Source organism: Arvicola amphibius, chromosome 7 (assembly GCF_903992535.2).
Source record: "Arvicola amphibius chromosome 7, mArvAmp1.2, whole genome shotgun sequence".
Taxonomy (NCBI): Eukaryota; Metazoa; Chordata; class Mammalia; order Rodentia; family Cricetidae; genus Arvicola; species Arvicola amphibius.
This window is the reverse complement of record NC_052053.1, coordinates 72,850,027-72,870,665: the sequence shown is the minus strand read 5'-3', so window position 1 is coordinate 72,870,665 and position 20,639 is coordinate 72,850,027. Positions and strand designations below refer to the sequence as shown.

Genomic DNA, 20,639 nt, shown 5'->3' with positions numbered 1-20,639 from the left:
ACCAGCTCTGCTAATGTGCTTATGGGTGACAAGGATGACAGAGACGCTGGAGATTTCTCTCTCTCTCGGGAGTCACTGCAGTCACAGAGCTGGTGGGTTGGATGCCAGATTTCAGAGATTTTTAGTTGGCTAAAATGATGGACGGAAACCAATAAAATGACATTTAGCGGGAATAAAGATAAATCCTGTCTGTAGATAAAAACAAAACCAATTAGCTCAGCAGAAGATGGAGGAAATCTGACGTCAGCTCGTTTGAAAGAATGATAGGATTATGATTGACCATGGCTTATGTGAGCCAGTATTCAAAACCTGGCTACTCAAATAGTAATAATAAAAAATAATAAAAATGATACTAAATAAAAGTTAACATGAATCTCATCCACAGAAGTACAATCATAGTATCCTGGGTACTAAAGGGCAGGGCCATCCTGCTAGGGTCCTGTGAGGTTATCATGTGCGAGGGATGGGCCTCTATGCAGATAAGGAGTCTAGAAACCATGGCCATGCTGTGTGTCTAGGCGTGCAACTGGAGAAAGGTATCCTCGAGAGATGCAGCCTCCCTTCTGGCATTTGAAAGTCTAATGTGTATGACGGGAAACTTTCTTTTATCTAGAGGAGTCACTCATTCCTTCAAGCACCATTTTCTACAGATGGCCTGTTTTCTCCAACACTGTGTCCTGATTAAGCCTTAGAAGTATATACTCCAAGAGATGGGCACACACTTGGTTCCCACAAGCCATGAGCCACTGTCATCTGGGATACATAGGCGATTGCAGGGGAAAGGTTTGAATGTGCATTCGGATCCCCACCAAGGCCTTGTTGCTGATGGAAAAGCAATAAGAGACGGGGACTAAGGACACGGAGGGCTCGCTGGCAAGATCCGAAGTGCTCAAGTGGATGGCATGACCTAAAGCTGTGAACAGGAGCCTGCAGCTGGCATGGTGTGGCAGGGTGTGCTAGAGGCCAACACTAGTCTTGGTGGCAGGAACATAAGGTCTATGCCAAGATGTCCACACAGAATGATAGGTGGCAGAATGAAGTGTCACGGGGTTAACTCTTGTTGGTTCAGTTAGCCCCCGACTGATGGAGTAATGGAGTCGACAGGGAAGATCATTGCACAGGATATTATTGTGATATTTCTGAACAGATAGATGCTCCAGGCATGATGCAGGCAGACTGAATGAACTAGATAAAAAGGATCGATGAAGGATGTTTTGGCAAGGACCTTAAAAAAGTAAAGTAATATATTTAATCACTGGGACTCTTCAGCTTTGAGAGGGGCTGTGTGTTCGTGTGTCAGGGATGCTGTAAAATGGACAATTACTTTGTCAGGCAGTCAGGAAGCCTCAACTTAATGTTGCTTATTGATGCTAAGAATCTCTCTGCTTCTCACTTTATAAAACATTTATTATGTGTGGGAATAATATATATATATTTACTTACAGTGTATCCCCTGTACATTGTATACCATTTTTGAGACAGGATTTCACTATGTGGCCCAGACTGCCTTCAAATGTGTGCTTGTCCTGCCTCAGCCTCCTAAGTGCTGGGATTATAGCTGTACCCCGCCATAGTTGATTTATATTTTATATATTTAAAATCAGGAGTGGAAGCTGGAGTCTGCAGCCTAACCAGTCTTTGGCTCCGAGATTCTCTGATGACTGTATTTGCTGGATAGGATGCCCATAACTAAATGCCACACACCAGATGATTTTAACATCTCTATCATCTTGTGATTCTAGAGATTAGAAGGCTAAGGACAAGGTGTGGACAGGCTCTTCTTCTGAGAGCTGTGGGAGAAGTTCCCTTTGGATGGTAGATGCTGTATTCTGTCTTCATGTCCAAATATCTCCTTCCTTCTTTCCTTCTTTCCCTCCCTCTCTCCCTCCTTCCTTCCTCAATTCTTTTATTTTTGAGAGGGGATGGTATATGTTCTCTCTCTCTCTCTCTCTCTCTCTCTCTCTCTCTCTCTCTCTCTCTCTCTCTCTCTCTGTGTGTGTGTGTGTGTGTGTGTGTGTGTGTGCACGTGTGTGTGACTACGAGGAGGCCAGAGGAGGAAATTGGTTATTACTGGGCTTTGTCCCCTTGAGGCAAGATGTCTCTGTGAGCCTGAAACTCAGTTTTTGTTTTTACAACTAGATTGGTAGCCACCTTGGCCCAGCAATTCTCTTGTCTCTGTCTTCCTCGCTGCTGGGGTTTCAAGCATGCATGGGACTTGTTACTTGTTGCTGGAATCTGAACTCGGGTCCTCACGCTTGTCCAGCAAACACTCTTAACTGTCATATTACGTCTCCAAGCCTCTAGAACATTTTCATCATCTCGGACTGAAACTATAACCCCAGTAAGCCACAACTGCTTAAATCTCACCTCCCAGAGCCTATCAACCACTTTTCTCCCACCGACTCTAAGAAGGTCATACCAATAGAAGGCTACAGTACTTACCCTTGGGATTGGCTTAACCACTCAGCATAATCTATGTGGTAGCAGGTGCCAGAGTTCTTCTCTTTTAAGGTTGAAATCATATTTCATCCCATGGCTCCCCACATCTTGTGTATCCAGTACATCAGCAGTGCCTACTTATCCCCACCTTCTGGCTGTTATACCTAATGCGGGCATGCACGTGGGTGTGCAAAACTCTCAGCACGTCCCTGCTTTTAATTCTTTTAAATATATTTTCAGAAGTGAAATTTCTGTTTCTCTCTCTTCCTCACCCTTCTTTCCTTCTTTCCTCCCTCCCCTCTCTCTCTTTCTTTCTCTCTTCTTTCTCCTGCCCTTCCTTCCTTCTTTCTTTCTTCCCTCTCTCCCTTCCTTCCTTCTTCCCTCCCTCCCCCTCCCTCCCTCCTCTCTCTCTTTCTCTTTCTTCTTTCTCCTGTCCTTCTTTCTTTTCCCTCCCTCCCTCCCTCCCTCCCTCCCTCCCTCCCTTCCTTCTTCCCTCCCTCCCCATCTCTCTCTTTCTTTCTCTTCTTTCTCCTGTCCTTCCTTCCTTCTTCTCTCTCCCTTTCTTACTTCTTTCCTTCCTTCCATTCTCATTCTTTCCTTCTTCCCTTTCTTTTTTCTCCCTCCCTTTCTCTTCCCTCCTTTCTTCCCTCCCTCCCTCTCTCCCTCCCTCCCTTCCTTCTTTCTTTTCTTCTTTTTGTGACCAGGTGACTTGGTATTATGGCCATAGGTGGTTGGGACAGCACTGTGTTCTCTGTGCTTCATTTGTTCCTAGCTCTAAGTGTGGTGCCTGGCACTGGGCAGATATTTCTGGAGAATGTTGAATGAAACAATAGGCATGCAAAGCCTCACATTTCTGGGTGATTTTTTTCTTATTGTTTCTCTATGAATAAAGGCTACAAAACACCCATTTTCCTTTCTCTCTCTCTCTCTTTATTCACACATTGCACAAATGCTGCTATTAATCCCACTGAACACTGTGGTTACATTGTCCTAGAGGATCTACCTCATTAATTACGATGACAACATTTTCTGGGCTCAGGTCACAAATTATCTCAAAGTGACGTGGAATAATAGTCTGTTAAAATGTTTGGGCACAAAAAAATCACACATTATCAATTAAGACTTTAGAGATTTTTCTTGAACACTTTAGATCTTTTAAAAATGCTATCTAGATTATACTTAATTGACTTTAAATGCATATCCTTCTAATTATTCTAAATTTTGCTTTTTTTTGACCCAGATTTTACAATTGTGGGAAAACCATGGCTGTTTAATCCCCAAGGTTAAGAGTGTAATGATGTTCTTTACCGCCTCAAAAGCAACTAGCTGAGTTCTGAATGGACTCTCATTTGTAATTTCACTCCAGTGGAAATAATATCCTGTAAGAAAATCTACTCTGTTTTGCAGCTGAACAGGGCATGTTTCTCCTTTCTTACTCCAAGTCCCCTCCCCCCGTCTTTAGACTTTGGTTGTATCAACTAAATAGTCACAAAGCACCCCAAACCAGGAACATACCTATAGCTAAAAAGAATCATCTTTCATAATTTGCCTGTGATTATCATTTTCTTTCCATGTTTAAACACCACATCTCAGTTTTTTCTCGTGTGTGAGTATCATATGTGCATTTGTGTGTGTGTTCAGGCATGTACTGGCTGTGTTGATATGTGTATTTGTATGTGTGTTCAGGCATGCACTGGCTGTGTTGATGTGTGTATTTGTATGTGTGTTCAGGCATGCACTGGCTGTGTTGATATGTGCATTTGTATGTGTGTTCAGGCATGCCCTGGCTGTGTTGATATGTGTATTTGTGTGTGTGTTTAGGCATACACTGGCTGTGTTGATATGTGTATTTGTGTGTGTGTTCAGGCATGCCCTGGCTGTGTTAATATATGCATTTGTATGTGCGTTCAGGCATGCACTGGCAGCGTTGATGTGTGCATATGTGTGTGTTCAGGCATGCTGTGTTATAGTGTAGGGGTCAGAGGACAACCTTGGGTGTCAGTTCCTGTTTGCGCCTTGTTTGAGGTGTTTTTTTTTTCCTGTTGACTGCCACCATCCATGCTAGGTCAGCTGACCCATGAACGTCCACATATTCCCTGGGTCTGTCTCCATCTTACTGTAGAGATGCTGGGTTTACCAGCGGGAGCTACCATGGCTAGTTTTATCTGCCCTCTGGGCATTCCAACTCAAGTCCTCCCCCTTGTGTAACAAGTGCCTTATCCACTGAGCCATCCTCCCAGCCCCACGTCTCAGCTCTTTATACCAGCTATCCAGTATGTCCTAAAGAGCTACTGCAAATCAGAGAGGAGGGGAGCATGGGAAATGAGGAGGACGGCTAAGAGTGTGTGTACACTGGCATTACATCTCATTACATTCTGAAACGCCTTGACAATGGTCCCAGCCGCTTACAGATGCAGGGGACCCACCTGGCTGGCCAGGGCAATGAGGACTCTTGACTGGACCTATTTGCCTATTTGTCTTGTTTCCTTTCCTGCCGAAGTTTGGAACTTGCATGTCCACAGTCTTTACCTGTGGTGTCTAGGAATCCACCTTCCATCCACATCGCCTCTCCACAATGCCACAGGTCACCTGGAGCCCTCAGCACGTGGGTTTCCCCAGCCCAGGAGTCCTAGAGGTGCCCTACAGAGAACCGAGGACAGCGCCAACCTCCAGGAAGCTCTGTGCTGACAGCTTCCTGAGGCCACTTCCTCCTCTGAGCTGCCAGTTTCCTGGCTGCTCTTTCAGCATTCCCTTCTCTCTGCCCTGCCACAGCTCTCTGCCCCCCCCCCCCCCACCCCGTACCTCTTCAACTGTCAGCTCTCTTCTTCAGAAGGTTCGGTCACCATCGTTTTGCCAGTGTCTCCCGGTTCTGTCACTACAGCTGCCAGAGTCCTAATGGAGTTTTGCTGTCCTCACTTGACCTCCTTCATCCTTCCGGTCCTGTGTGTCCCACAGTAGTTTTTCTACAGCCCATCCTCCATCCTTCCTCCCACGGACCAACTGGGCCCTCAGCACAGCAGACACACTGGGCTGTTTTACAGCAGGACCTGACTCTGGCTGTCCAGGTCACACTCAGCCTCAGCTTTCCAACCCACCAATCCACATATCTGCCTCAAGACTTCCTTTTGTCCCTCCATCTCCAGAGTCTGGCTCATTCTTCCCCTCTAGGTTTGTCTGGACCCTTTCTCTTAGTTCAGTCTCGTTCCTCACATGTCTGTAACATGAGCACCTCATTCATGCCAGGCCAAACCTCCTGAGCTGACGGCAGGCCCTGATCTTTTTTGTACCACTGACCGCATGACCTTCCTTCACCCACCTTTACAGTTGAATCAGCAGCATCTGGGGCCCGTCTGTCTCCACCCACCATGTATTTCCCACTATTAAATAACCTTATTTTCTAAATCTCCTTAGCTAGGACAGGGAACAGTTGTGACCCTCTCTCTTCTGCCTACATCTTTGGGTACCAGAGTTCCATCCTTAGCCTTGCCATCTAATGAGGTGTATATGTGGGGGTACTTCCAGACTTCAAAGCCCCAGGGAGTCCTGTAAAGTTTGCTGATAACTTTCTATACCATATTATTAGGTGACTATTAGAAGTTAATCCCTCAAACTACAGAATTTTGCCTCTAGTAGACAGAGCCCACCCTTGGGTCAAGCCTTACCTTCTCTCCTGCTGCCTCACTTGTCACGTGGTAGCATCTTTATTTCTGGCCATGGATAGTAAAGTTCAGATCACTAACTTGTGTGTATTTTACTTGTGGGTATTTTACTGATTCTTGGATCTGTGGTTTTTCTTATAATTTTCTTTTGATGACATCCTGGTCTCTTCCTAATGCTAAGCCCAGATCTCTGGATATGTAAGAAGTTAGTCTAAAAAGTGGCAGCATCACACGGACTGATCACTGGAAAAGGAAGACCGGGTGGCCTCTTTCTGCATCTTTGGTCCCCTGTGACTAAGGATTCTCAGAGTTCCAAGCCCTGAGCTAGAGAACAGGCAGACAGAGACGCCCCTTGCAGAACGTGGCCGGGAGGGAGGCGCTCTGCAGTGGCAAGCGTCACCATGGTTGCCCATGTTTGGTGCGGCAGCTGCCTGGGGCAAGGGGACAGCGCGTGGGGGACAGAGAGTGGACAAGAGGGTCCCCGATGTCCCGGGACGGACTGCAAGCGTCCCTCACTTTCTCGTCTTCTCGCCTTTTGTCCCCGCACCTCCTAGGAGTCTTCTGGCTGAGGATCCTAGGAGCAAGGACCAGGGAGGGACCAGGGCGGGGACCCAGGCGGGACCCAGGCGCGCCCAGCTTTGCGCCCCGCCCGCCACGTCTCCTCCCGGCCACGCCACCGAGGCCGCCCCCTCGCGGGCAGCGCGGGCGCCGGGTGCTCGTTCTCTGCGGCGGCGGGCCCGGGTTGCCATGGTGACCGGCGGCAGCCACAGCAGGGCCGGCCCCAGCGCCAGCGCCGCGGCGGCTCGGCAGGGCGCAGTGTGTGGGTGAGCGCGGCCGGAGCGGGCGCGGCCCGGCCTCAGCATGGAGGACGGCTTCTCCAGCTATAGCAGCCTGTACGACACGTCCTCGCTGCTGCAGTTCTGCAACGGTGAGCGCGGGCGGGTAGACGAGGGCACGGGGACAGAGCGGTGAGGGCCAGGCCGGGCCGCGGGCGAGGCCGCGCCAAGTAGCCCGGGTTCCCGCCGGCGCATTGTGCTGGGGCCGCGGGCCGCGCCTCTCCCCGGCTGCGGGCTCCCCGATGCCCACCCCCGGGCTCCCGGTGCGGGCGGATCTGTGGCTCCCGGAGCCCCAGCGGATGCAGCTACAGAAAGCGCGCGCGGGATCCCGGGAGCCGGGAGGCCAGGGTAACCTCGGCATTGGGAGACGTGTTGCTCTTTCGCTTCCAAACTCACATCTGTTTGGACAGTGCTGGATGCAGAACTCAGCAAACAAATCACTGCCGGAACAAAACCCTTTTAGGATGCACGCAGGGCTGGCTGCAGATGAACCTCCAGAATCCTTCTGGGGCCACTTGGATGGAATCATCACGGTTTAATGTGATCTAGAACCGGGGTGGACCTGACTTTAAAGTGTTATACCTATTTATTTTTATTTTGTTTATGGACTCATAGATTTTCCCCCCGTGTGTATGAGAGTATGTGTGTGGCAGTTTTTACAGAAAGGAAACATACATCACTACCAATATGGCATCTTAAAACATATAGAATCAAACATGCTCTAAAGATTTTGTAGTCTCTCCAGCGGGGTTGGCAAAGATTTTCACCGCACTCTGCATATTTTATCAGAACATGGTGTGCGATAATTCATGCACAAAAGTTTACCACACATATTTTTTTTTTTGCATGCTGGGAGCTATTCTTTATTAAAAGTTTGTTAAAGGGGGAAATATGGATTTTTAAAGAATTTGCTCAAGTGTGGTCAAAATAAAATTTGAATTCTAGACTCTTGAAGAACTGGAGAAATGCAGTTGTGATTGTCATGGTGGGGGACATTTCTTGTTAGTAACACCTGTTTGCGAGCCAGAGCTGTCTCTGAGTGGTGAAGAGGAGCTAATGTGTTGACTCAGTCAACATACTGATTTTCTTTTTAAAAAATGACTGCATATACTTAGATTTTTTTTCAGCTTATAATTCTCACATGGGGTAGATAGACTGCATTTGGTATTCCACTGGCCACTGGGGTACTTTAGAGTATAGACTCATGGGAATGTTTTTGCTCCCGGGTAGGTTGAATAGATTCTTCAATTAGCTCTTCTGAAAATCCATCATGTCTGAACAGCTACTTTTGCTGTCCAAGGTAGGTGTAACCTTTAGCATGGCTCTGGTAGAATTCTTACGTTGGCTGTGACCTGCATGAGGCTCCAAAGAAGTGACACCCAGGCACAAAGCCTTTCCAGGTCCCACATGTGGGCCTGCGATGGATGGTGTGATCTTGAATATGAAAATGGGAACTGGGATTTTACTGGGGCAGTGCTTTGGGGTGGGGCACCCAGGTTATTTAGTTGGGTCGTGAATTTGGCTTACTTGTGAGTGTTTTGGTCTCTTGCCTTCTGTTGGCTGCCAGCTCAGGGATGCTGGTATGCTGTTTGGCTGGTAGTGAGGATGCTGGAAGGTGAACCCAGGTCTTAGATGCTGGAGCGGAGACAACCTGAAGGAAGTAGCTTTGAAATCAAACAATCCTGGCACTTTTGGCAGCACAGACAGTTGTCAATCTGCTTCCCTTAAAGAGTTGACTCCGCAGTGGCTAATTCTTCTTTGAGTTACCTTAATGACCAAAGTTTAGATCCAAAGAGACTTTGGGGGGCAGAAACGGCTATTATCCAGGGATGTCTTAGGCAACAGATGTGTTGGTGTGAAATGATTCAGTAAGTCTCCATTAACTGAAAATATAAACGAGTGCCGTTCGGTTAGTTACTGCGATGATTCAGTTGAAGCAGCGTGTCACAGAGAAGCCATCTCAAGAAGAACTAAAGGAAGCATTTGAGTATTTCATCAGTGGCACTGAGGAAGGGAGTCCTCTTGCCTTTTAAAGTAGAGATTTGCATCTCCATGGCCCGATCCCAGCAGAATAATATGTGAGCTCACACATTTTCCTACGTCCAGCTCGCTTCGTGCTTTCTAGAATGACAGGGACTCAAACGTTCTGTGGTTGTACTGTATCAACCGACGAAGAGGCAACACACGCTTACCGACTGGATGGCCACGTGACAAGACACAGTCGGAAGATGACACACCAGTGAGAGAAACTCCCCTTAGCAATGAGATTCCTGATCTCCCCTCTCAACTTTGTTCCTGTTCTCCCCTCTACTTGGTTGATAAATAGGAAGTTCTGAAGTGTGTGTGTGTGTGTGTGTGTGTGTGCATGCACATATGGTGCAGGTGCATGCATCTGTCCATATTTGTGCATCTCATCTGTCCATATGTGTATGAAGGGTAGAGGCTTGTGTCTGTGTCTCTTGACATCACTTTTGAGATAGGGTCTTTCTTACCGAATCTGGGGCTTGCTGTTTTGGCTAGACTGGCTGGGTGGTGACATCACCCTGCCTCCCAGGCTCTGGGGTTACAGATGTGTGTCATTGCACCTACGTGACTTTTATAGTAGGTGCTGGGGATTCCAACTTGGGTCCTCATGCTTGCATGGTTTACCCACTGAGCCATCTCCCTGGTCCCACAAACTTCTTTTTAATGCTATAATGGTAACAGTGTTTTGAAAAGTAGACCATAGTTATCTTTTTAAAAAGTTTTTATTGTTTTATTTATTTTTAGTTTTCATCACATTTATTTATGTATCGTGTGTGTGTGTGTGTGTGTGTGTGTGTGTGTGTGTGTGCAGGCCAGACGCACGCACTTGTGCAGGCCAGAGTACAAACTGAGGAAGTATGTTCTTTCCTTCCACTATGTGGGTACCAGGTATGAAACTCAGGTCATGTGTGTTGAAGACAAGCACTTTCTCACTGAGCCATCTACCAAACCTTATTTTATTTTCTGTGTTCATTTTTGTGGTGCTGGGAAGTAAACATTTTCATCACACCAAAAGTAGCCATAGTACCCCATTTCCCTAGCCCCTGACCACCTACTTCCTGTCTCTGTGGATTCTGGATATTTTTTTTAAAATACATTTTTTAAAAGATTGTGTTTTAATTATGCATATGTGCCTTTCTGTTGAGGGTATGTGCCCATGACTGCAGGTGCCTATGGAAGCATTACAGCTGGATTTTTGCAGAAGTTTCCGAGCTGTCATATGAGTGCTGGGGATTGAACCTACACCCTCTGAAAGTTCATGCTGTTAACTGCTAAGCCATCTCTCTAACCCTCCAAAGATATTTTTAATTGTCATATATTAATTATGCACAATAATAGGCTTCATTAAGACTAAATTGGTTCTGTTATGAATAACGCTATACCAACACACATACTTCTGTGTGGACATATGTTCTTACTTTTGAGGGGCAGATAAATAAGGAATGGAATTTCTGGCTCATGTGGTGACACTGGGTTTAGTATTTTGATAAGCCTATTTGAATTTCTTGATATCTAACGATCAAGCTCCTTTTCTTACATTCGCTGATAAAACAAGTAAGATCCAAAAGAGAATGAAGAGGGAAGGAAATAGAATGGCCCTGCTTTGTGCCTGTAGGTCCTTAGATATTCCTGTCGGTCAACTCACCAGTGAGTCAGCGCCACCCTTGCTCGGCAAGCAATCTCATTTCCTTGATTGTTTTCTTAGGCCTTTGAGCTGATTCTCCAAAGTCAGGTGGACCCAGAAACCCAAAGGTGAATCGGACAGATGTGACTGAAATAGGGAGCCCTCTTGTCCTGCCTCTGCTCCATGGTGCTGGAGCAGGTCGTGGTTGCTTGCTGCTCACCACTCCCTCTGGGACCCTTTCCTCCTTTGGACAGCGCAGACTGTCAAGTCCTTTGTGTCGCCAAAATTTGGCCCCCAGTTTGCTCCCTGGGTCCATAACAATCATATTTAATCTTCTGTTTTAAAAAAACAATCAGAATTAGTGAGTCATCCTGTGTTTGAAGCCCATGAAAGGTTCTTTTAGACTCCTCTTTTGGCTAAACATTAACAAAAAATTTGCAGGGCAGTGGTGGCGCAGGCTTTTAATCCTAGCACTCAGGAGGCAGAGGCAGGTGAATCTCTGTGAGTCTGAGGCCAGCCTGGTCTACAGGTGAGTTCCAGGACAGGTTAGAGAGATCTTTTCTGAAAACAAACAAACAAGCAAACACCAAAACAAATGAAAGGCAGACATACAGAAAGACTGCTCATTTCCTGCCGTTCTAGACCCTTAACTTTCCTGGTTTGTGTCACCTACACCTGCTTCTTTTTGTCTGTGTTTCTTTTTTTAACTTGTTACAGGTGAATGTGAATCTCAAGATACGTTGCTTCTGTTTTTTTGTCTTGTATGTGTGTGTGTATGTGAGTGTGTACGTGTGTGTGAGAGAGTGTGTATGTGAGTGTGTACATGTGTGTGTGAGAGAATGTATGTGTGTACATGTGTGTATGTGAGTGTGTACATGTGTGTAGGTGAATGTGTGTGTGTGCGTGGTTTGGAGAACAGCATCTCCTGGCATAGTCCAGTCTGAATAGAACCCTGAACCCCCGTGCCCACATCTCAAGTGGTGTGATGATAGGGGCCAGCCTGGGTCATTGCAGTAAGCCCTGACATGCTTATTTTTTAAAATTATGTTTTTATTATTTGTGTGGGGTGGTTGGGGACACCTTAGTACCCATATGGAAGTCAGAAGCCATGTTTTGGGATAAGTTCTCTCCTTCTACCATGTGAGTCCTGGGAATGAAAACTGGGTCATTGGCAGCAGGTGCTGAGCCATCTTGCCGGTCCCCTGGCGTGATTTTTAAGTGGAGCCAGACAAATCACCTTAACAGTCCAGTCTGAGATGATATTGACTCCTTCTCTTGTCGTGTTACATAATTGCCTCTAATTTTACCTAAAGATCTTGTGTTTCACATGATTATGGCAAAGTTATTGCCTTTATTTCCTCACTGTTAATAATTTTTTTGAGGAATTTCTTTCTATAAGCAGCGTTCTATCAAATTACAAGCCAATATAGCCTGTGTTATGCTATGTGTCATGCCAGCACTCACTGGCAGTTCAGAGTGGAGGCACCGTGGAGGCTTAAAGGGCATGACCTTGACCCACAGCCTTCACCTTCCTTGTCTTTGAAGGAGGTGTTGGGAAAAACGTTGCCAGATTCCCTCTGAAACTTGTGTGGACATTGTATGTCTCCTACCTTCCCAAGGTGGCCAGTGCCTTCTCTTCTTACCTGACCATGGCCAGTCAGGCTTCCTTGACCTGCCTGCTCAGATTTCAGAATCACTGAAGGATGATCTTTCCTGCTACTGAGAATAGTTTTCTCTCACTCTGAAATGTACATTTTGTTTTGTTGTTTGTTTGTTTTATATAAGTCTCACCATGTAGCTCTTGCTGTTCTGGAACTCATTGCATAGACCAGCCTGGCCTTGAACTCAGAGATCTGCTCACCTCTTCCTCCTGAGTGCTGGGATTAAAGGAGCAAACCACTGCATCCAGACAGAAATTTAACTTCTGTGTATTTCTGCTTTAAGAATTAACAGTGAACCTGGCAGTGGTGGCACATGCCTTTTTATTCCAGTACTCCGGAGGGAGAGTCAGGCAAATCTCTGTGAGTTTGAGTCTGGTCTACATAGTGAGTTCCAAGATAGCCAGGGCTGCACAGAGACACTCAGTCCCAAAAGAGTCCCCTCCCCCAAAAAAGATTAACAGCGATTTTTAATAATAATATTTGAAAAATTTAAAATACATTTCTATTTATATGTGTGTGCATGTTTTCATGTACATGTGTGTTTTTTGTGCCTCTGCCACGGCATGTGAACGGAAAGCAGAGGACAACTTGCCAGAGTGAATCTCTCCTTCCACTGTGTGGGTTCCGGGAACTGGGCTCAGGTCATCAGGCTTGGCGACCAGGACCTTTTCCAGCTGAGCCTTCTTGGCAGCTCTTTAATGATAATCTTAGTCACTTCTGATACTTGTGATACTGGTGACTGTCTTGTGGTCAAATTTTCAAAATGACTAATACATACTTAAAAGCTCTGGGAACTCCTAAGGGAACCAGCTGGACATGAAGCGGCGTCTCCAAGCCTTCATGGCTTCTCATTTTCTCATGCTGCGACAGAGCTCCGGCATAGGTGGGTAGGCTGTGTCTGTGGTGGTACAGCAAAAGGAAAAGCCTCTATGGGAACGTGCAGAGTGAGTGCCCTGCCTACAGGAAGACTCCTAATTGCTGTGCAGGCCCTCCACCCAGCAAGGAATCTATTTTACAAGTAAACCACAAGCCTTCATGACATTATAAACAAGCCCAAGTGTTTGGGTGGGAAAAATGTCCCCCAAATTGTGTTTGAAAAGTGATCATTGATTGGCTATTAATTGTACCCGAGATAATGTGAGTCCCTTTCACACATTCTTTTAAATGTAGAAGAAAGAGTTGGCTGCAATGTGAATGAGAAAAGAGAAATAATGTCTTTGTTTCTGCTGTTATGGTCCGGTCATGCCCTGAAGCTAGTTTTTTTTAAAAACTTGCATTGCTGACAATATAGGAAATGACACCTGAAAACCTTGCGCACACCAAAGAAAGGCATTCTCTCCAAGAACCCACAATCTGCTCCATTTTGTAATTAGAATGTTTGTTTGAGACAAGGTTTCTCGGTGTTAACTGCTCTGGCTGTCCTGGAACTCACTCTGTAGACCAAGCTGGCCTCAAACTCACAGAGATCCTCTTGCTTCTGCCTCCAGTGCTGGGATTAAAGACGTGCGCCACCACTGCTGGGCTGAGAAAATTTTCTTTAAAGAACAATTAGTCACCCTTTTGCAGTCTGGGTTCAGCCAGGAGAGGGAAGGCAGTTTCTAATATTGGGGACGCGGTCTGAATGCTTCCAGAAAGATTGTAATAAAAAAGAATAAAAGTCTGTTATCCACGCTCCATGCTATGTAATTATTCGTGTTAGGAACCCTCCCATAGCTCCTGACAACTCACAGAGTCATTTCATTTATTATCCGCTACGAGCAGGACTCCTCATGTAAATTGGGAGAGTCTTCGGTTTGGTCAGCAGACAGCATATTTCCTCTAAAGAAGTGATTTTTTGAGAGAGATTTTGTTTGTTTTTCTTTAAAAGCGTAGTATTTATTACTCATTTAAGAATCAGATCGGAGGTGGGCGAGGTGGCAGACTACCCTGTAATCCCAGCGTGTTGTAGGCGGGGCAACCAGGAGTTTAGTTCTGTCTGTACACAGTGAACTCAGGCCAGCCTAAGCTGTGAGCTTCTGTCTCAGCTACCCCTGTCCCCCACACCTGCAGAGAAGAAAACCAGGTAGACACGCTTCCAGTTTTGTTTCCTCAGAACTGTACCTTTCTGTAAAAACACTGTCGGTGTGGAAAACCACGTGCTCACAGTGTATCCTGGACTTCTGATGATCTTTCTTTATCCTGCTAGCTTTTTGGAAAACATTTGAATAATGACTCTTACTGATGAGAGCAATCTGACCTATGATGTATGTGATGGCCGGAGGCCAGGAGAACCAAGACCAGAACCTCGAGTCTTCTCAAAGGAAGTTCCCTACGGGAGCTTTGTGGTCAGAGGGAGAGAGAACCAGTGTCGGACGGAGTGTGGTCCAGGGCCGATGGTGTGCTCCGCTCCTTGCACGTTTGTAGGAGGTACTGCCTCTTGGGCACAGTCAAGGATTCCCAGCTTCGCCCCTTTGGCTTCAGCAGCTTAACACTATTCAGGGCAGTTGTGCGGGAGAAGGTTCAAAGGCTACTTGACAGGCTAAGCTGATTTCCAGTGTACATCTGCAACGTGCTCAGGGCTACGTGCATGCTAAATACAGAGCTGGGGAGATGGCTTGGTGGTAACGTGCTAGTCATGCAAGCATGAGGACCTGAATTTGGATCCCCAGCACCCATGTAAAACGGCATGGTTGACAGTGTGCTTCTGTAATCCCAGCACTGGGCATCAGAGACAGCGTCCTTGCTACCACCAGTCTAATCAATTAGTGAGCTCCAGGCTCGGCAGGAGGCCCTTTCTCAAAAAGAAGGTGGAGAGCAGTTGAGGAAGACAACTGACCTCTGTCCCTCTCTATGCATGCACAGGCATGGGCATGTACACACATAGCACACACATGCACAGGCATGGGCATGAACACACAGAACACACACATGCACAGACATGGGTTTGTACACACATACACACATGCACAGACATGGACATGTACACACATACACGCACATGCACAGACATGGGTTTGTACACACATACACACATGCACAGACATGGGTTTGTACACACATACACACACATGCACAGACACAGACTAGTACACACATAACACACACACCCTAATGTTAAATGCGTGGTCCCCCTCGACACAGAAGGCTCTTTGTTCCCAGCCTCACATGACTCCGTGAAGTCTTCTGGAACGGCTGCCCTCTACCCTTCTGCTTTAGCCCAGCTCTTGCCTGTTTCCCAGGGTATGGTTGGTTTGGAGGGTCTGCCCTAACCACTGCTCCTGCCTCAAGCCTCAGTCCCCTCAGTCAATTTCCTTTGTGTGCCACAAGAATGTAGGACCCCACTGTGCCCATTGTCACACTGTTCCCAGGCTCCAGTGACCCGCTGGGCCCTCCTGCCCTGGCCTTTAGGAAGCCCTACTGTGCTTATCAGGAGTAAAATGTCAACACTGTTTTCAGTTATTTGGTGACCAGCGGCCTGTGCAGAGAAGTCTAAGGACCGTGGGAGGTGCTGCAGGTGTCAGTGTGTCAGCTTGGCCTGTCTCCCCATCCCACTCACTGCAGGCTGCTGGGGTAACGGGGTGGGGGTGGGGCATCCAGACCTGGGCAGGCTGCAGGTAGCTCAGGGTGCAGAGTGGAGTGGGGCCTCTGTGCTGAGTATTCCCAGGAGCTAGAAGAAGATAGGAGAGTGTTGAGCCTGGGATGACCTGAACAGACTTCCAATTGTTCTTTTTCTTTTCTGTCTTCATTCTTTTCTTCTTCTTTGTTTTTGAAGTAGAGATTTCTCTATTTTGTCCATATTGCTCTTCAGCCCCTATGTGATCCTCCAGCCTCAGCCTAGGCTCTAGAGGCAGTCACCTTCCCTGGTTGGATTTTCAGTTCTGAAAGGTCACTGTTGGAACAGTGGAGAGGGCAGGCTGGAAAAGCAAGCGAAAGTGGATGGGGGAGCCTGAGGCTAAATCCAAGGGGAGGCTGTGGTAATTTACGCAGGACGGGTGGGGTTCCAGAGGGCTGGAGTGGGTGACATCATCTTCACTTAGGGTCAGAGGGAGGCGGGACAGCACCTGGGCTGACTCCTCTAAGGCACAGACAGGTAGATGAGCATATCATGGGTTCTGCTTATCCTCCCAAGCTACAACCCAGCATCGTGAATGTAGGGTGACAGTCAAAGCTCTCCAGCACTCTCCTACGGGACAGCACTAGCTGGCCACTGTCACTTAGGTCCACACCAAAGCATATGGTGGTGAGCAGTCTTAGCCATTATTTTCCGACAAAGGAACTGACGTAAGGAAGTGGCTTCTGGCAAAGCCAGACTTTTTAGCGGTAAAAAGCATTTGACTTAAACATCACCCCCAAAGAAATTACATAACAAGAGTTTTACATTCTTTAGGAAGTGATTCAGTGGAGTCGGGACTCTCCTGCTAAAGCACTCACATTTTAGCCCCGGTTGTGGGAATCACAGTTGGAAAAGGCTCAGCAACCGCACTTAGTGATGTTCTGCAAGCTGCGGAGTCTCTTGGAAAGCATACCACACCCATGCCTAAAACGTGGCAGCCACTCCCTAGGGAGGGCAGCAGTCTAATAGAGATACAACCATGGAGGTTGGCAGGGCTTTACCGGGTCAGTGCTGCAGAGAGGAACAGAGTGGGTGCATGCTCACCGCTCCCAGACATTAAGATCTGCTTACTGTGCTGTTTCTTTCCTGTCTTGAGTGTGCTCTGTCTAGCTGACATAATTTTGTGGTGTAACAATGTGTTCCTATCACATTGTGTGCTTAATCATATCTAACACCATAGAGTGACTGTTTCCCAAGCAGAGGTTGGGCATTTTGAAGGTAGGGACCATGTTTTCTTGAGTGTGTGTGTGTGTGTGTGTGTGTGTGTGTATTTGGCAGGGCAGGAGCGAGCAGCCCCACTATTCTGGAGTGCGCCCCTGAGCATTAGGTGTTTATTTGCAAACTCAGCAAACATTCTCTTGGCTGGCACTCACCTCTCTGGAGTGTGTGCTCTAGCTGTGTCTGTTTTGATTGACGTGGAGATAGCTTGCTCAAGGTGAGGCTCAGAGCTGGGGTTTGAGCCTGAGTTCCACCCCATTGGCTCCAGTGTCTGGGTCACACTGAACACTGGGTTATGTCTGATGGAGATGGGTCAGCAGCTAGACTGACTGGGGAGATGGCTTCAACTGTGAAATAGTTGACAACCACATTACCCGGACAGCCCTGCTTGCCTGTCGCCTGGTGTGCTGCAGCAGACCTTGGTACAGCAGATCTGGATATGGATATTGTTGGGCTTGCCTGTTCCCAAGGCTTCGTGCACTGAAATTCTTTCTCCATGATGAGGCATTCAGAGGGTAGGAAGGTGATTCAATGGTGGTGTTTAGAGGTGGGGCCTTTGAGAGGTAATTAGAATTAGCTGAGGTTGTTAGCGTGGAGTCCTATGATCGAGTCCTAAAATGAGGAGGGAGGGACACACAGAGAAACAAACACAGACATGCACACACACACATGCACACACACATACACACACTTACATGAATACACACACTTACATAATGCATACATACACGTGTATAATACACATATACTCACATACATGCACACCCCATATCATACACACTTACAAACATGTATACATATGCACTTACATACAAACATGCACACATACATTTACATAAATGCATACACATACATGCATACATATGAACACACATACATGCATGCACCCCTTCCACATGCATCTGTACACACATACATTTATATACATGCATGCACACACATGCATACACACATATACTTACATACATGCATATACATACACATATACATGCACACACACTTATACCCATGCATGCACATATGCATACATACATGATACACACATACATACACACACTTACACACACTTACTTACACACACACACACACACACACACACACACACACTCACACACCACCCTGTCTCATCACATCATGCCCTAAGTTGCCTTGGGATTCTGCCAGCAAGAGGCTGTCACTATGTGGAACCCCTCAATCTTGCACCTCCAGATTGTGAACCAAAATAACTTCTTTTCTTTCTACCCCTACCCATTTGTGGTGGTGTGTTTTGGTGACAGAAAAACAAATGAAGACAACTGAGACCACATATTTGTTGTTGTTGTTGTTTGTTTTTAAATTATACTTGATTAGCACTTTTAAAATTAGAAACCCTGCTTATCTCTGAATCCTGAAAAGTCTTACAGCCTGAGCCTTAGGACGGCACCCAGGCTCAGCAGAACTCAGTGTCTGTTCTTCCTTGGGCCCCACGGGCCAGCGGCAGCCTTTCCTCCCAGAAGCCCTGGGCCCAGCCACTTGTCCTTCTGGGAATTTCTGAACATGCACGGCTGTCTTACACACATTCTTTTTTACTGCAACCCTGGCCCAGCCCCTCCTCACACTTCTCCTTATGCTTCAGAACCCACTGCACACTGTGGGAAACCCTCCTGAGGCCAGATGTGATTCAGCACAGCTGTCTTGGTGCCCACCCTATCCCCCAGCGAGACTAGGAACTGCCGGAGGAGAGCCCATCGGCTCAGCCACTGTGTGGCATCTTTTCAGCGTGGAAATGTTAGGTGGGAGCTTTAGTGTGCTCAGAAAGCTTTAGAACTTTGGGCTTGGCTTGTAGCTGGGTCAGAATGCACCTGCCATATGCGAGGGCCTGGGATGTGTGATGCCCTCAGCTTGATCCCCAGTGTCACCAAAGTAGGAGAAAGCCGAGGTGGACCGTCCCTCGTTAGCCACTGCTGTCGCTTGTTTAGTTGATGATTCCATTTCTCTTACCTCTCTCCCAGCTTTCAGCTTCTCTTCTCACCTTGTTCTATTTACCTTCCAGCTTTTCTCAGCCAGAGAAAACTGTCATTGTGGCAAAGCCCTAGAATGATCCATCTTAACCATGTTTATGTACTTGGCTCAGGACACGAGGTCATTCGGGCCCTATCTGTCTACGAGAGCTCTGCTTATCATCCCAAGCTACAACTCTGTCTCTACTAAATAAGGCCCCTCTCTTCCCTGCCCCACCCACCTCCCCAGGATAGCCATTCTACTTGGTCCCTGAGACTTTGGACACTTGGGATTCTCGGGTGAGTGCAATGATGTACCATTGTCTTCTTGTAAATGGTTTATTTCCTTCAGGAGCCCTTCAAAAAACACTGTTCTCCTGAAGCCATGGGCTTCCAAAACAAGTGTCTAGCTAAAGACTCAACATCTGTGTGGAGTGGGACAAACACCCATGCATTCTGGTTGTCACATGCCACATCTTGTGTGTGCTAACTCATATGCGCTAGCTCACACGCACTGTAAGTACCTCTGCTCGGCCTATGCAAGACTGCAGTTTCACCTCTGGATTCTCAGTGGTAAATGAGCTTCATCTCCCAACTAAGGCCAGGCTGAGGCCACACTCAGGGATGACATGGGACACTGGGATTCTGGCTCCAAGACCTGCCTGTTTTATCCAGCCATCTGAGCAGTAGCAAAGGCTATTTAGCTAACTAAGAGGGGTGACAGGGGTCTGAGCTGGGCTGGGAGTTGGGGCTGGGGGACAAGATGGGGATTTTAGCAGTACAGAAAGCTGACGAGGGATGCATGTCTGCAAAAGAAATCCCCTAACATCTGCTTTCTGATCCAGTATCCAGTAGCATGCATTCTCTCTATGCTAGCTCAGACACTAAGAAAGGAAACAGCAGATGTAAGAGCCGGGACTAGGGAGGATCTGGGCTGCAATCTTGGAATATCTCTGAGTTTTTCTCCTTTCTTTCTTTCTTTCTTTCTTTCTTTCTTTCTTTCTTTCTTTCTTTCTTTCTTCTTTCCTTCCTTCCTTCCTTCCTTCCTTCCTTCCTTCCTTCCTTCCTTCCTTTCTTTTTTAAGATTGCTTTTGCATGTTGGCACAATTTTCTGACACGAACGTCTGATTGGTGCTTCCAGTTTCCAGGGCCATTTAAAGTGATAAGCAGGTATAAGCTGCACGTGCCCCAAATGAATAATCCTTGGGAATTAGCACAGAAGATGACGTGTGTTCTGTCTAGAACCTTCTCTGTGACTGACCACAGATGACTTTCACAGAGGCTGGGAGCATGGCCTATGGAGACAGGTGGGGCTGGGTTCCATCCAGGCTTTGTCCTGCACTGCTGAGATTCCCGTGAGCCCGGAGAACCGCTTATCTTTCCTGACCTCACATTCCTTGGCTAGAACAAGGTCAGGTGGTTCTGGAGATTCAGTGAGGAGATTCTGCAGAGTCCAGGTATGAAGAACGGAACCTCAAGCTGGGCCACTTAAGGGACTCTTGATAAAGACACTTACCAAGGCCAAGGGAGGGTGTATGCAGGCCAAGAGTTAGAATAGTGCCCATACCTGGTGCAGATGTCCTGGTCCAGACCTGCTTCAGATAGA

At 47.1% G+C, this 20,639-nt stretch overlaps 1 protein-coding gene across 3 annotated transcripts in view; it reads left to right on the top strand.

The window, feature by feature from the left end:
* Nucleotides 1-20,639, top strand: part of Eml1 (EMAP like 1) — a 159,010-nt gene that overhangs the window by 46,695 nt on the left and 91,676 nt on the right. The window contains exon 1 of one of the 3 annotated variants that reach the window (XM_038337117.1): nt 6,934-7,026. The exons of the other annotated variants lie outside the window; for them this stretch is intronic. Coding sequence (XP_038193045.1) covers nt 6,960-7,026 — 67 coding nt within the window. The 5' untranslated portion in view covers nt 6,934-6,959. Of the gene's footprint in view, nt 1-6,933; nt 7,027-20,639 lie in introns of those variants that run through there. 3 annotated transcript variants of the gene reach the window in all.